Source organism: Poromitra crassiceps (assembly GCF_964638095.1).
Source record: "Poromitra crassiceps genome assembly, chromosome: 1".
Lineage (NCBI taxonomy): Eukaryota > Metazoa > Chordata > Actinopteri > Beryciformes > Melamphaidae > Poromitra > Poromitra crassiceps.
The window spans coordinates 101131743-101146832 of NC_139623.1; the positions used below are offsets into that span (position 1 = coordinate 101131743).

General features: G+C 48.8%; 1 protein-coding gene across 1 annotated transcript in view; it reads left to right on the forward strand.

Annotated features, from left to right (window-relative positions):
- Positions 1-15090, forward strand: part of LOC310772366 (proprotein convertase subtilisin/kexin type 4-like) — a gene marked incomplete at both ends in the record, with an annotated part of 388877 nt that overhangs the window by 92684 nt on the left and 281103 nt on the right. The window contains one exon of the mRNA XM_083632151.1: positions 4533-4636. Within this exon, the coding sequence (XP_083488277.1) occupies positions 4533-4636 (104 nt within the window). The remainder of the gene's footprint in view (positions 1-4532; positions 4637-15090) is intronic.

The following is a 15090-nucleotide window of genomic DNA, read 5'->3' on the forward strand; positions in this document are numbered from 1 at the left end:
ATCACAATCCAAGCGACTCCTGCAGTCTTTGCTCATGTGGCCCATTTTGAGGCAGCCAAAACAAACTCCCTTTTCCTTTAAGAAGTTTATCTTGTCCCTATGAAGCTTCCCTTTGAACTGTGAGCACTTTTCCACTGAGTGATCACTTCTTGTGCAGAACAGACAGCCTTGAGACCTCTGAATAGAAGAGGATGGACTTGATTTCCTTTGCACATACTCTTTGTTGACTTCTCCCCTTACTGTACTGACATTCGTGGCAAAGCTGCTTCCTTTTGGCCTTCTCATGGTCCTTGCATGACTTAAAGTGGGAATATTGCTGGTAGTGGTGATTTGTGAGTCTTGGATGTTGCCAAAGAGTGGGTCTGAAACTATCTTGACTTGTTTCTCAATGAACACAACAAGGTCGGTGAACACTGGTCTCTGGCCCCGCCTTTCCTGTAGATCACATGCAATGCCTCTCCACCTTTCCCTTAGCTTGTAAGGCAACTTTAAAATAATGCTCCTCATGTTAGATGGCATATCCAGCTCCTTCATATACATTATTTGCTCAGTTACATTACAGCATCCACGAAGAAAGAGGGAAAAGGCCTGCAGTGCTTTAACATCCTCTCCTTTAATAGGTGTCCAATTTAAGAGCTTGTCCATGTAAGCTGAGGCAATTTTGTATTCGTTTCCAAAATGCTCTCTTAGCAGGTCCTTGGCTCTATGATATCCTTGATCAGGAGGAAGATGTTGACAACTGCGCACTATGTCCCTTGGCTGCCCCCTGGTGTATTGCTCGAGAAAGTGCAAACAGTCACTGAAGTCAGTTGTCTTCACCTCCACTCCATTTTCAAAAGCTCTAATGAAAGCTTGAAATTGCAAGGGGTCACCATCAAACACTGGGACATCTCTAGGTGGGAGAACAGAAGCCAAGTTATGTTGGACCAATAAAGAAGTGATATCATTTTGCCTTTGCATGATGGTCAAGATATCATTCTGATTACTGTCACTTGGCACTGGGGTTTGAGAGTGAGTGTGACCTGTTGAGCTTTGTTGTATAGACACTGGGGTTTGAGTGTGAGTGTGGCCTGTTGAGCTTTGTTGCATAGGCACTGGGATTTGAGAGTGCATATATCCTGTTGAGCTTTGAAGAACGTGAGACCTCTGTTGAGCATTATAAATATCAAACATCACTTGAGTATGAGTGTTAGCCTTTACAGCTTTTCCATATCTCTGCCCCTCTGTCCTTTCCTTGGGACGAACAACCTGTAATGAAGGCATGGCATCAGCTCCATTCACCCTGTCCTGTTTGTCTTCACTGTCCACAGGAGCATAGGCAGAGGCATGAGGGTTGAGCTGTGAGGTTTGAAGGTTAGCATTACTGGAGATGACATTTTGAAGGTTAGCATTACTGGAGATGACATTTTGCAAAAAATAAGAGTTCATTCCATTTGACACTCTTGATCCACGCTGTGATCCATTCATTTGCAAAACATTGAGTTTGGCATTGGCTGCAGCCAAATCAGTCTCCAGGGCCAATTGTTCCTTTTCTTTTCTCAATTGCTCCTTTTCTTTTCTCAATTGCTCCTCCCGTTCTTCAATCAGATGTTTTTTCTTTAATGCAGCAACACGCTCCAAGAGAGCCGCTCTTTCAGCTTCCACTCTAATGCGTGCCGATGCTGTAGAAGAGGTACGTGATAATAGAGAGGAGGCTTTGGGAAGATTCAACTTTGCAACATAGATATTGGAAATACTGTCCTCAGGTCGGATTTCATCCACTTCTATCACCTTTTCATGATCATTTCCATCTTGGAGTTGTAATTCTTTCACATTTTGATCATTACCATCTTGTTCCATATATGGCTGACCAGCATCAGACAGCCATTCTTTAACCTTTTCAGTAAAAACACAAAACCGTTGCATTTTTTCTTGAAACCATTGATTTTGCTTCAACATTTCATCTTCAGGCAAAGGTAAGTCCAGCAAAGACTGATGCATGTTTTTGGCTTCATCATAGTGCTTGATGCATTCCACAAGTTCAAACTGTACTTCATTAACATTTTCATTTGATTCCATAAGCACATTGATTTTTTCCATACATGATGCGCCTTGTTTGCATTTTAGCCGCCTTGTTTCCTGACATTTGTCAACAAAAAATGCCAAGCCTTTGGGGGTGAGTTTATGTGCTCTTTTTTCTGACTGTGAGGCAACGCCATCATTTGGACTTGTTTTAGCTGTGCCAGACATTTTGTGCACTTCCCATAAGGCGCACACACATCAGAGATTCAATGAATGAATGAATACAGCGCATAAGCAGGCACCGCATCAAAACACAAACAGCCCACCAATTGCCAATCAACGTAGCCTATATGAACACATCACCAAATAATATGCAGTGAAAACATGACAAACTCCACTAGTTAGGCTGTTTTCCATTACAGCCTTTAATCACTGTTTTATGCATACCAATCATCTGTGATGTGCCATATTGCTGCGTGTGCATTTGGTTTGGTATGAATGGGCTGTAGGGTGCGGCTCCTGGGTCCTGGCTTGAGTAGGCCTATCCAACCAGTAGGCCTCATTTGCTGTGATTTTGCCAATATCCATCCAAAGACTTGCCATCCACTTGAACATCCAACTTGTCCAGATGCACAAAAGTTCCTTCCTTTATCCAGTGTTTCCAGGCGGGTTTTTTACATTATGTAGTGGCTATTTGTCCCTTTGTCCAATAAAGTTCAAAAACCCACTGATGAGCCAGTCAAAGCAGTAGTAGATAACTCAAGCAAGAAAAAGGATTCCAATGTCCAGTCCAGGGTTTTGAGTATAAAGCAAAAAGGATTTATTTTCCATTGTTCAAGAGCAAACATACAAGCAGTCTCTCTCTTGCTAGGTAAAAAACCATATGCCCTTCCTGGCTACATACCCGCCCCCACACCCCTGTCCCACTAAATACCTGTAGTGTAGGTGCTCTCTACTGCCCCCTAGATAGTTAATCTGTTACCTAGATAATACACCAATTTGGACAATGAAATATTCAAACATAAACAAATAGCTCCGACAATATGATTATATCGCCTGTTCTAGCGCTTTCTAGCACACATCAGTTAGTTGACCACAAACAGGCAACATGCATCGCAAACTGCGGTAAAAACCCTGATTGAGAGACGCATATCCCGATTGCGCTGTATACATGATCAAAGAATCCTCCTACAACCCGAATAATAGTGGAATAACCCAGATGTCTTAATTGGAAAATGCAAAATTCAGAAAAATGGCAAATTCGGAAAATGCAACTGGAATATGCTGTTTACATGACCCTTATCAAATTCAGAATATTGTCATTTTCTGAATAATAGTGGAATATTGTGTGCACGTAGTCATTGTAATGTTACCGGAATGGACAGACTGATCAGCGTGCCGTGCACCACCTGGCCATATTCAGCTAACGCTACGATGGGAAACGGCTTTCAGAAAGTGTGCGCAATGGTTATGGTTATGTAAGGTTATCACACGTGGCATGGTTAATTAGTTGGCAGAAAGGAGAACTAGACAGCTTTTGCGATTTATTCCAGTAACATCTTATAATTACCGGGGATTGGAGTGTATCTCTGAGGACGTCCAGTCTCACTGATGACTGTATTCTCATCTCATAAGGTGCATAACGTAACGTTAACCGCTCGATAACAGCTTGTTAACAGCTGATGGTGGCTGCGTGCTTAAACGTGTCCATTGTTTGTGCTCGATAGCTGATCAATTTAATTGTTAATTCCATCTGGTTGCTCTCCTTTCAGTCTAGATAGCCTGCTAACTGTGGTTCTGCTCCTATGTGCGCTTCTAGAAAAGGTCCGTGTTGCAACTTGCTTCCGCGGCGCGTTCGTTCCGGATCGCTTTTCTTGTTATGAAATGTAATTTCTCATATTAATTATTAACACCAGCAATTGTCCGACCAACGTGAATCTGGTCGACCAAGAGCACATCGACCAATTGACCGGAATGGGGCAGCCCTAAATCAAACCAATTGCATAATTTCCATCATATCAGAGAGAGCGAGAAAGTGAATGAATGGCAATGAGATAGAGCGAGGTTGAGAGACTGACGGAGAGAGAGAGAGAGAGAGAGGCAGTGAGTGTAACATGTACTGTATCCAGACTCCAGAGAAAGGTGCAGCCCTTGATAAGCTGATAGCACGTCCACAGACAGCAGGCCGAGCTGTGCCGCGGTAATGTTATGCTAATGATATGGTAATGATATGGTAATCTGCCGGCAGTATTCCACATCACTAGAGAGAGGGGGAATCTGGGAGGCCTTTCACCATTGGTTGGAGACCAGGGACTTCCTGGAGTCAGAGTTCAAGAAAAAAAAACATGCACACAAATACACAAACACACACGCACGCGCGTGCGTGTGCGGATGCAAGCACGCACACACACACGCACACGCACACGCACACACACACACACACACACACACACACACACACACACACACACACACACACACACACACACACATACACACACATACTGTATGATGTGTCTGTGTGTTTGCAGGTTCCCAGAGGAGACAGACAGTGACTGACAGGCGGCCTGAGGAGAAGAGTGACCACTCCACCCTCACCTTCAATGACCCACTCTGGTCCATGCAGTGGGAACTGGTGGGTGTAATCGTGTGTGTGTGTGTGTGTGTGTCTGTCTGTTCACCTTATTCGAAAAGGTGTCTTCTCTCTCACTTTGTCTCTCTGTCTGCTCTTTTTCTGACAGACACAAGTCAGGCAGGCTATCATGTGCGACTGGAGAGAGAGATGAGAGAGGGAGGCAGAGAGCCTATGGAGAGAGAGAGATGAGAAAGGGAGGCAGAGAGACTATGGAGAGAGAGATGAGAAAGGGAGGCAGAGAGACTATGGAGAGAGAGATGAGAAAGGGAGGCAGAGAGCCTATGGAGAGAGAGATGAGAGAAGGAGGCAGAGAGACTATGGAGAGAGAGATGAGAGAAGGAGGCAGAGAGCCTATGGAGAGAGAGAGATGAGAGAAGGAGGCAGAGAGACTATGGAGAGAGAGATGAGAGAAGGAGGCAGAGAGACTATGGAGAGAGAGAGATGAGAGAAGGAGGCAGAGAGACTATGGAGAGAGAGATGAGAGAAGGAGGCAGAGAGCCTATGGAGAGAGAGAGATGAGAGAGGGAGGCAGAGAGACTATGGAGAGAGAGATGAGAGAGGGAGGCAGAGAGCCTATGGAGAGAGAGATGAGAGAGGGAGGCAGAGAGACTATGGAGAGAGAGATGAGAGAGGGAGGCAGAGAGCCTATGGAGAGAGAGAGATGAGAGAAGGAGGCAGAGAGACTATGGAGAGAGAGATGAGAGAAGGAGGCAGAGAGACTATGGAGAGAGAGATGAGAGGAGGCAGAGAGCCTATGGAGAGAGAGAGATGAGAGAAGGAGGCAGAGAGACTATGGAGAGAGAGAGATGAGAGAAGGAGGCAGAGAGACTATGGAGAGAGAGAGATGAGAGAAGGAGGCAGAGAGACTATGGAGAGAGAGAGATGAGAGAAGGAGGCAGAGAGACTATGGAGAGAGAGAGATGAGAGAAGGAGGCAGAGAGCCTATGGAGAGAGAGAGATGAGAGAAGGAGGCAGAGAGACTATGGAGAGAGAGATGAGAGAAGGAGGCAGAGAGACTATGGAGAGAGAGAGATGAGAGAAGGAGGCAGAGAGACTATGGAGAGAGAGATGAGAGAAGGAGGCAGAGAGACTATGGAGAGAGAGAGATGAGAGAAGGAGGCAGAGAGCCTATGGAGAGAGAGAGATGAGAGAAGGAGGCAGAGAGACTATGGAGAGAGAGATGAGAGAAGGAGGCAGAGAGCCTATGGAGAGAGAGAGAGAGAGAGAAGGAGGCAGAGAGACTATGGAGAGAGAGATGAGAGAGGGAGGCAGAGAGCCTATGGAGAGAGAGAGATGAGAGAAGGAGGCAGAGAGACTATGGAGAGAGAGATGAGAGAAGGAGGCAGAGAGACTATGGAGAGAGAGAGATGAGAGAAGGAGGCAGAGAGCCTATGGAGAGAGAGAGATGAGAGGAGGCAGAGAGACTATGGAGAGAGAGAGATGAGAAAGGGAGGCAGAGAGACTATGGAGAGATAGATGAGAGAGGGAGGCAGAGAGCCTATGGAGAGAGAGAGATGAGAGGAGGCAGAGAGACTATGGAGAGAGAGAGATGAGAAAGGGAGGCAGAGAGACTATGGAGAGAGAGAGATGAGAGGAGGCAGAGAGACTATGGAGAGAGAGAGATGAGAAAGGGAGGCAGAGAGACTATATATGGAGAGAGAGATGAGAAATGGAGGCAGAGAGCCTATGGAGAGAGAGAGATGAGAGAAGGAGGCAGAGAGACTATGGAGAGAGAGAGATGAGAGAAGGAGGCAGAGAGACTATGGAGAGAGAGAGATGAGAAATGGAGGCAGAGAGACTATGGACAGAGAGATGAGAGAAGGAGGCAGAGAGCCTATGGAGAGAGAGATGAGAGAGGGAGGCAGAGAGCCTATGGAGAGAGAGAGATGAGAGAAGGAGGCAGAGAGACTATGGAGAGAGAGAGATGAGAAAGGGAGGCAGAGAGACTATGGAGAGAGAGAGATGAGAAATGGAGGCAGAGAGACTATGGAGAGAGAGAGATGAGAGAAGGAGGCAGAGAGACTATGGAGAGAGAGAGATGAGAGAAGGAGGCAGAGAGACTATGGAGAGAGAGAGATGAGAAAGGGAGGCAGAGAGACTATGGAGAGAGAGATGAGAAATGGAGGCAGAGAGACTATGGAGAGAGAGATGAGAGAAGGAGGCAGAGAGCCTATGGAGAGAGAGATGAGAGAGGGAGGCAGAGAGCCTATGGAGAGAGAGAGATGAGAGAAGGAGGCAGAGAGACTATGGAGAGAGAGAGATGAGAAAGGGAGGCAGAGAGACTATGGAGAGAGAGAGATGAGAAATGGAGGCAGAGAGACTATGGAGAGAGAGAGATGAGAGAAGGAGGCAGAGAGCCTATGGAGAGAGAGAGATGAGAGAAGGAGGCAGAGAGACTATGGAGAGAGAGATGAGAGAAGGAGGCAGAGAGCCTATGGAGAGAGAGAGAGAGAGAGAAGGAGGCAGAGAGACTATGGAGAGAGAGATGAGAGAGGGAGGCAGAGAGCCTATGGAGAGAGAGAGATGAGAGAAGGAGGCAGAGAGACTATGGAGAGAGAGATGAGAGAAGGAGGCAGAGAGACTATGGAGAGAGAGAGATGAGAGAAGGAGGCAGAGAGCCTATGGAGAGAGAGAGATGAGAGGAGGCAGAGAGACTATGGAGAGAGAGAGATGAGAAAGGGAGGCAGAGAGACTATGGAGAGATAGATGAGAGAGGGAGGCAGAGAGCCTATGGAGAGAGAGAGATGAGAGGAGGCAGAGAGACTATGGAGAGAGAGAGATGAGAAAGGGAGGCAGAGAGACTATGGAGAGAGAGAGATGAGAGGAGGCAGAGAGACTATGGAGAGAGAGAGATGAGAAAGGGAGGCAGAGAGACTATGGAGAGAGAGATGAGAAATGGAGGCAGAGAGCCTATGGAGAGAGAGAGATGAGAGAAGGAGGCAGAGAGACTATGGAGAGAGAGAGATGAGAGAAGGAGGCAGAGAGACTATGGAGAGAGAGAGATGAGAAATGGAGGCAGAGAGACTATGGAGAGAGAGATGAGAGAAGGAGGCAGAGAGCCTATGGAGAGAGAGATGAGAGAGGGAGGCAGAGAGCCTATGGAGAGAGAGAGATGAGAGAAGGAGGCAGAGAGACTATGGAGAGAGAGAGATGAGAAAGGGAGGCAGAGAGACTATGGAGAGAGAGAGATGAGAAATGGAGGCAGAGAGACTATGGAGAGAGAGAGATGAGAGAAGGAGGCAGAGAGACTATGGAGAGAGAGAGATGAGAGAAGGAGGCAGAGAGACTATGGAGAGAGAGAGATGAGAAAGGGAGGCAGAGAGACTATGGAGAGAGAGATGAGAAATGGAGGCAGAGAGACTATGGAGAGAGAGATGAGAGAAGGAGGCAGAGAGCCTATGGAGAGAGAGATGAGAGAGGGAGGCAGAGAGCCTATGGAGAGAGAGAGATGAGAGAAGGAGGCAGAGAGACTATGGAGAGAGAGAGATGAGAAAGGGAGGCAGAGAGACTATGGAGAGAGAGAGATGAGAAATGGAGGCAGAGAGACTATGGAGAGAGAGATGAGAGAAGGAGGCAGAGAGACTATGGAGAGAGAGAGATGAGAAAGGGAGGCAGAGAGACTATGGAGAGAGAGAGATGAGAAATGGAGGCAGAGAGACTATGGAGAGAGAGATGAGAGAAGGAGGCAGAGAGACTATGGAGAGAGGGAGGCAGAGAGCCTATGGAGAGAGAGAGATGAGAGAAGGAGGCAGAGAGACTATGGAGAGAGAGATGAGAGAAGGAGGCAGAGAGCCTATGGAGAGAGATAGATGAGAAATGGAGGCAGAGAGACTATGGAGAGAGAGAGATGAGAGAAGGAGGCAGAGAGACTATGGAGAGAGATAGATGAGAAATGGAGGCAGAGAGACTATGGAGAGAGAGAGATGAGAGAAGGAGGCAGAGAGACTATGGAGAGAGATAGATGAGAGAAGGAGGCAGAGAGACTATGGAGAGAGAGAGATGAGAGAAGGAGGCAGAGAGCCTATGGAGAGAGAGATGAGAGAGGGAGGCAGAGAGACTATGGAGAGAGAGAGATGAGAGAGGGAGGCAGAGAGACTATGGAGAGAGAGAGATGAGAGAGTGAGGCAGAGAGCCTATGGAGAGAGAGATGAGAGAAGGAGGCAGAGAGCCTATGGAGAGAGAGAGATGAGAAATGGAGGCAGAGAGACTATGGAGAGAGAGAGATGAGAGAAGGAGGCAGAGAGACTATGGAGAGAGAGAGATGAGAGAAGGAGGCAGAGAGCCTATGGAGAGAGAGAGATGAGAGAAGGAGGCAGAGAGACTATGGAGAGAGAGATGAGAGAAGGAGGCAGAGAGCCTATGGAGAGAGAGAGAGAGAGAAGGAGGCAGAGAGACTATGGAGAGAGAGATGAGAGAAGGAGGCAGAGAGCCTATGGAGAGAGAGAGATGAGAAATGGAGGCAGAGAGACTATGGAGAGAGAGAGATGAGAGGAGGAGGCAGAGAGCCTATGGAGAGAGAGAGATGAGAAATGGAGGCAGAGAGACTATGGAGAGAGAGAGATGAGAGAAGGAGGCAGAGAGCCTATGGAGAGAGAGATGAGAAATGGAGGCAGAGAGCCTATGGAGAGAGAGAGATGAGAGAGGGAGGCAGAGAGACTATGGAGAGAGAGATGAGAGAGGGAGGCAGAGAGACTATGGAGAGAGAGATGAGAAAGGGAGGCAGAGAGCCTATGGAGAGCGAGAGATGAGAAATGGAGGCAGAGAGCCTATGGAGAGAGAGATGAGAGAGGGAGGCAGAGAGACTATGGAGAGAGAGATGAGAGAAGGAGGCAGAGAGACTATGGAGAGAGAGATGAGAGAAGGAGGCAGAGAGACTATGGAGAGAGAGAGATGAGAGAGGGAGGCAGAGAGCCTATGGAGAGAGAGAGATGAGAGAAGGAGGCAGAGAGACTATGGAGAGAGAGAGATGAGAGAAGGAGGCAGAGAGACTATGGAGAGAGAGAGATGAGAGAAGGAGGCAGAGAGACTATGGAGAGAGAGAGATGAGAGAAGGAGGCAGAGAGACTATGGAGAGAGAGATGAGAGAGGGAGGCAGAGAGCCTATGGAGAGAGAGAGATGAGAGAAGGAGGCAGAGAGACTATGGAGAGAGAGATGAGAGAGGGAGGCAGAGAGACTATGGAGAGAGAGAGATGAGAGAAGGAGGCAGAGAGACTATGGAGAGAGAGATGAGAGAGGGAGGCAGAGAGCCTATGGAGAGAGAGAGATGAGAGAAGGAGGCAGAGAGACTATGGAGAGAGAGAGATGAGAGAAGGAGGCAGAGAGACTATGGAGAGAGAGATGAGAGAGGGAGGCAGAGAGATTATGGAGAGAGAGAGATGAGAGAAGGAGGCAGAGAGACTATGGAGAGAGAGAGATGAGAGAAGGAGGCAGAGAGACTATGGAGAGAGAGAGATGAGAGAAGGAGGCAGAGAGACTATGGAGAGAGAGAGATGAGAGAAGGAGGCAGAGAGCCTATGGAGAGAGAGATGAGAGAAGGAGGCAGAGAGCCTATGGAGAGAGAGAGAGATGAGAGAAGGAGGCAGAGAGACTATGGAGAGAGAGAGATGAGAGAAGGAGGCAGAGAGACTATGGAGAGAGAGAGATGAGAGAAGGAGGCAGAGAGACTATGGAGAGAGAAATGAGAGAAGGAGGCAGAGAGCCTATGGAGAGAGAGAGATGAGAGAAGGAGGCAGAGAGACTATGGAGAGAGAGAGATGAGAGAAGGAGGCAGAGAGACTATGGAGAGAGAGAGATGAGAGAAGGAGGCAGAGAGACTATGGAGAGAGAGATGAGAGAGGGAGGCAGAGAGATTATGGAGAGAGAGAGATGAGAGAAGGAGGCAGAGAGACTATGGAGAGAGAGAGATGAGAGAAGGAGGCAGAGAGACTATGGAGAGAGAGAGATGAGAGAAGGAGGCAGAGAGACTATGGAGAGAGAGAGATGAGAGAAGGAGGCAGAGAGACTATGGAGAGAGAGAGATGAGAGAAGGAGGCAGAGAGACTATGGAGAGAGAGATGAGAGAAGGAGGCAGAGAGACTATGGAGAGAGAGAGATGAGAGAAGGAGGCAGAGAGACTATGGAGAGAGAGATGAGAGAGGGAGGCAGAGAGACTATGGAGAGAGAGAGATGAGAGAAGGAGGCAGAGAGACTATGGAGAGAGAGATGAGAGAGGGAGGCAGAGAGACTATGGAGAGAGAGAGATGAGAAATGGAGGCAGAGAGACTATGGAGAGAGAGAGATGAGAGAAGGAGGCAGAGAGACTATGGAGAGAGAGAGATGAGAAATGGAGGCAGAGAGACTATGGAGAGAGAGATGAGAGAAGGAGGCAGAGAGCCTATGGAGAGAGAGAGATGAGAGAAGGAGGCAGAGAGACTATGGAGAGAGAGATGAGAGAAGGAGGCAGAGAGCCTATGGAGAGAGAGAGAGAGAGAAGGAGGCAGAGAGACTATGGAGAGAGAGATGAGAGAAGGAGGCAGAGAGCCTATGGAGAGAGAGAGATGAGAAATGGAGGCAGAGAGACTATGGAGAGAGAGAGATGAGAGAAGGAGGCAGAGAGCCTATGGAGAGAGAGAGATGAGAAATGGAGGCAGAGAGACTATGGAGAGAGAGAGATGAGAGAAGGAGGCAGAGAGCCTATGGAGAGAGAGATGAGAAATGGAGGCAGAGAGCCTATGGAGAGAGAGAGATGAGAGAGGGAGGCAGAGAGACTATGGAGAGAGAGATGAGAGAGGGAGGCAGAGAGACTATGGAGAGAGAGATGAGAAAGGGAGGCAGAGAGCCTATGGAGAGCGAGAGATGAGAAATGGAGGCAGAGAGCCTATGGAGAGAGAGATGAGAGAGGGAGGCAGAGAGACTATGGAGAGAGAGATGAGAGAAGGAGGCAGAGAGACTATGGAGAGAGAGATGAGAGAAGGAGGCAGAGAGACTATGGAGAGAGAGAGATGAGAGAGGGAGGCAGAGAGCCTATGGAGAGAGAGAGATGAGAGAAGGAGGCAGAGAGACTATGGAGAGAGAGAGATGAGAGAAGGAGGCAGAGAGACTATGGAGAGAGAGAGATGAGAGAAGGAGGCAGAGAGACTATGGAGAGAGAGAGATGAGAGAAGGAGGCAGAGAGACTATGGAGAGAGAGATGAGAGAGGGAGGCAGAGAGCCTATGGAGAGAGAGAGATGAGAGAAGGAGGCAGAGAGACTATGGAGAGAGAGATGAGAGAGGGAGGCAGAGAGACTATGGAGAGAGAGAGATGAGAGAAGGAGGCAGAGAGACTATGGAGAGAGAGATGAGAGAGGGAGGCAGAGAGACTATGGAGAGAGAGATGAGAGAAGGAGGCAGAGAGACTATGGAGAGAGAGAGATGAGAGAAGGAGGCAGAGAGACTATGGAGAGAGAGATGAGAGAAGGAGGCAGAGAGCCTATGGAGAGAGAGATGAGAGAAGGAGGCAGAGAGCCTATGGAGAGAGAGAGATGAGAGAAGGAGGCAGAGAGACTATGGAGAGAGAGAGATGAGAGAAGGAGGCAGAGAGACTATGGAGAGAGAGAGATGAGAGAAGGAGGCAGAGAGACTATGGAGAGAGAGATGAGAGAGGGAGGCAGAGATATTATGGAGAGAGAGAGATGAGAGAAGGAGGCAGAGAGACTATGGAGAGAGAGAGATGAGAGAAGGAGGCAGAGAGACTATGGAGAGAGAGAGATGAGAGAAGGAGGCAGAGAGACTATGGAGAGAGAGAGATGAGAGAAGGAGGCAGAGAGACTATGGAGAGAGAGAGATGAGAGAAGGAGGCAGAGAGACTATGGAGAGAGAGATGAGAGAAGGAGGCAGAGAGACTATGGAGAGAGAGAGATGAGAGAAGGAGGCAGAGAGACTATGGAGAGAGAGATGAGAGAGGGAGGCAGAGAGACTATGGAGAGAGAGAGATGAGAGAAGGAGGCAGAGAGACTATGGAGAGAGAGATGAGAGAGGGAGGCAGAGAGATTATGGAGAGAGAGAGATGAGAGAAGGAGGCAGAGAGACTATGGAGAGAGAGAGATGAGAGAAGGAGGCAGAGAGACTATGGAGAGAGAGAGATGAGAGAAGGAGGCAGAGAGACTATGGAGAGAGAGAGATGAGAGAAGGAGGCAGAGAGACTATGGAGAGAGAGAGATGAGAGAAGGAGGCAGAGAGACTATGGAGAGAGAGAGATGAGAGAAGGAGGCAGAGAGACTATGGGGAGAGAGAGATGAGAGAAGGAGGCAGAGAGACTATGGAGAGAGAGAGATGAGAGAAGGAGGCAGAGAGCCTATGGAGAGAGAGATGAGAGAGGGAGGCAGAGAGACTATGGAGAGAGAGAGATGAGAGAAGGAGGCAGAGAGACTATGGAGAGAGAGAGATGAGAGAAGGAGGCAGAGAGACTATGGAGAGAGAGAGATGAGAGAAGGAGGCAGAGAGACTATGGAGAGAGAGAGATGAGAGAAGGAGGCAGAGAGACTATGGAGAGAGAGATGAGAGAGGGAGGCAGAGAGCCTATGGAGAGAGAGAGATGAGAGAAGGAGGCAGAGAGCCTATGGAGAGAGAGATGAGAGAGGGAGGCAGAGAGACTATGGAGAGAGAGAGATGAGAGAAGGAGGCAGAGAGACTATGGAGAGAGAGAGATGAGAGAAGGAGGCAGAGAGACTGGAGAGAGAGATGAGAGAGGGAGGCAGAGAGCCTATGGAGAGAGAGAGATGAGAGAAGGAGGCAGAGAGACTATGGAGAGAGAGATGAGAGAGGGAGGCAGAGAGCCTATGGAGAGAGAGAGATGAGAGAAGGAGGCAGAGAGACTATGGAGAGAGAGAGATGAGAGAGGGAGGCAGAGAGACTATGGAGAGAGAGAGATGAGAGAAGGAGGCAGAGAGCCTATGGAGAGAGAGAGATGAGAGAGGGAGGCAGAGAGACTATGGAGAGAGAGAGATGAGAGAAGGAGGCAGAGAGCCTATGGAGAGAGAGAGATGAGAGAGGGAGGCAGAGAGCCTATGGATAGAGAGATGAGAGAGGGAGGCAGAGAGCCTATGGAGAGAGAGATGAGAGAGGGAGGCAGAGAGACTATGGAGAGAGAGAGATGAGAGAGGGAGGCAGAGAGACTATGGAGAGGGAGATGAGAGAAGGAGGCAGAGAGACTATGGAGAGAGAGATGAGAGAAGGAGGCAGAGAGACTATGGAGAGAGAGATGAGAGAAGGAGGCAGAGAGCCTATGGAGAGAGAGAGATGAGAAATGGCGGCAGAGAGACTATGGAGAGAGAGATGAGAGAGGGAGGCAGAGAGCCTATGGAGAGAGAGATGAGAGAAGGAGGCAGAGAGACTATGGAGAGAGAGAGATGAGAGAAGGAGGCAGAGAGACTATGGAGAGAGAGATGAGAGAAGGAGGCAGAGAGCCTATGGAGAGAGAGAGATGAGAAATGGCGGCAGAGAGACTATGGAGAGAGAGATGAGAGAGGGAGGCAGAGAGCCTATGGAGAGAGAGATGAGAGAAGGAGGCAGAGAGCCTATGGAGAGAGAGATGAGAGAAGGAGGCAGAGAGACTATGGAGAGAGAGAGATGAGAGAGGGAGGCAGAGAGACTATGGAGAGAGAGAGATGAGAGAAGGAGGCAGAGAGCCTATGGAGAGAGAGAGATGAGAGAGGGAGGCAGAGAGACTATGGAGAGAGAGAGATGAGAGAAGGAGGCAGAGAGCCTATGGAGAGAGAGAGATGAGAGAGGGAGGCAGAGAGCCTATGGATAGAGAGATGAGAGAGGGAGGCAGAGAGCCTATGGAGAGAGAGATGAGAGAGGGAGGCAGAGAGACTATGGAGAGAGAGAGATGAGAGAGGGAGGCAGAGAGACTATGGAGAGGGAGATGAGAGAAGGAGGCAGAGAGACTATGGAGAGAGAGATGAGAGAAGGAGGCAGAGAGACTATGGAGAGAGAGATGAGAGAAGGAGGCAGAGAGCCTATGGAGAGAGAGAGATGAGAAATGGCGGCAGAGAGACTATGGAGAGAGAGATGAGAGAGGGAGGCAGAGAGCCTATGGAGAGAGAGAGATGAGAGAAGGAGGCAGAGAGCCTATGGAGAGAGAGATGAGAGAGGGAGGCAGAGAGCCTATGGAGAGAGAGAGATGAGAGAAGGAGGCAGAGAGCCTATGGAGAGAGAGAGATGAGAGAGGGAGGCAGAGAGACTATGGAGAGAGAGATGAGAGAAGGAGGCAGAGAGCCTATGGAGAGAGAGATGAGAGAAGGAGGCAGAGAGACTATGGAGAGAGAGAGATGAGAGAAGGAGGCAGAGAGCCTATGGAGAGAGAGATGAGAGAAGGAGGCAGAGAGCCTATGGAGAGAGAGAGATGAGAGAAGGAGGCAGAGAGCCTATGGAGATAGAGATGAGAGAAGGAGGCAGAGAGCCTATGGAGAGAGAGAGATGAGAGAAGGAGGC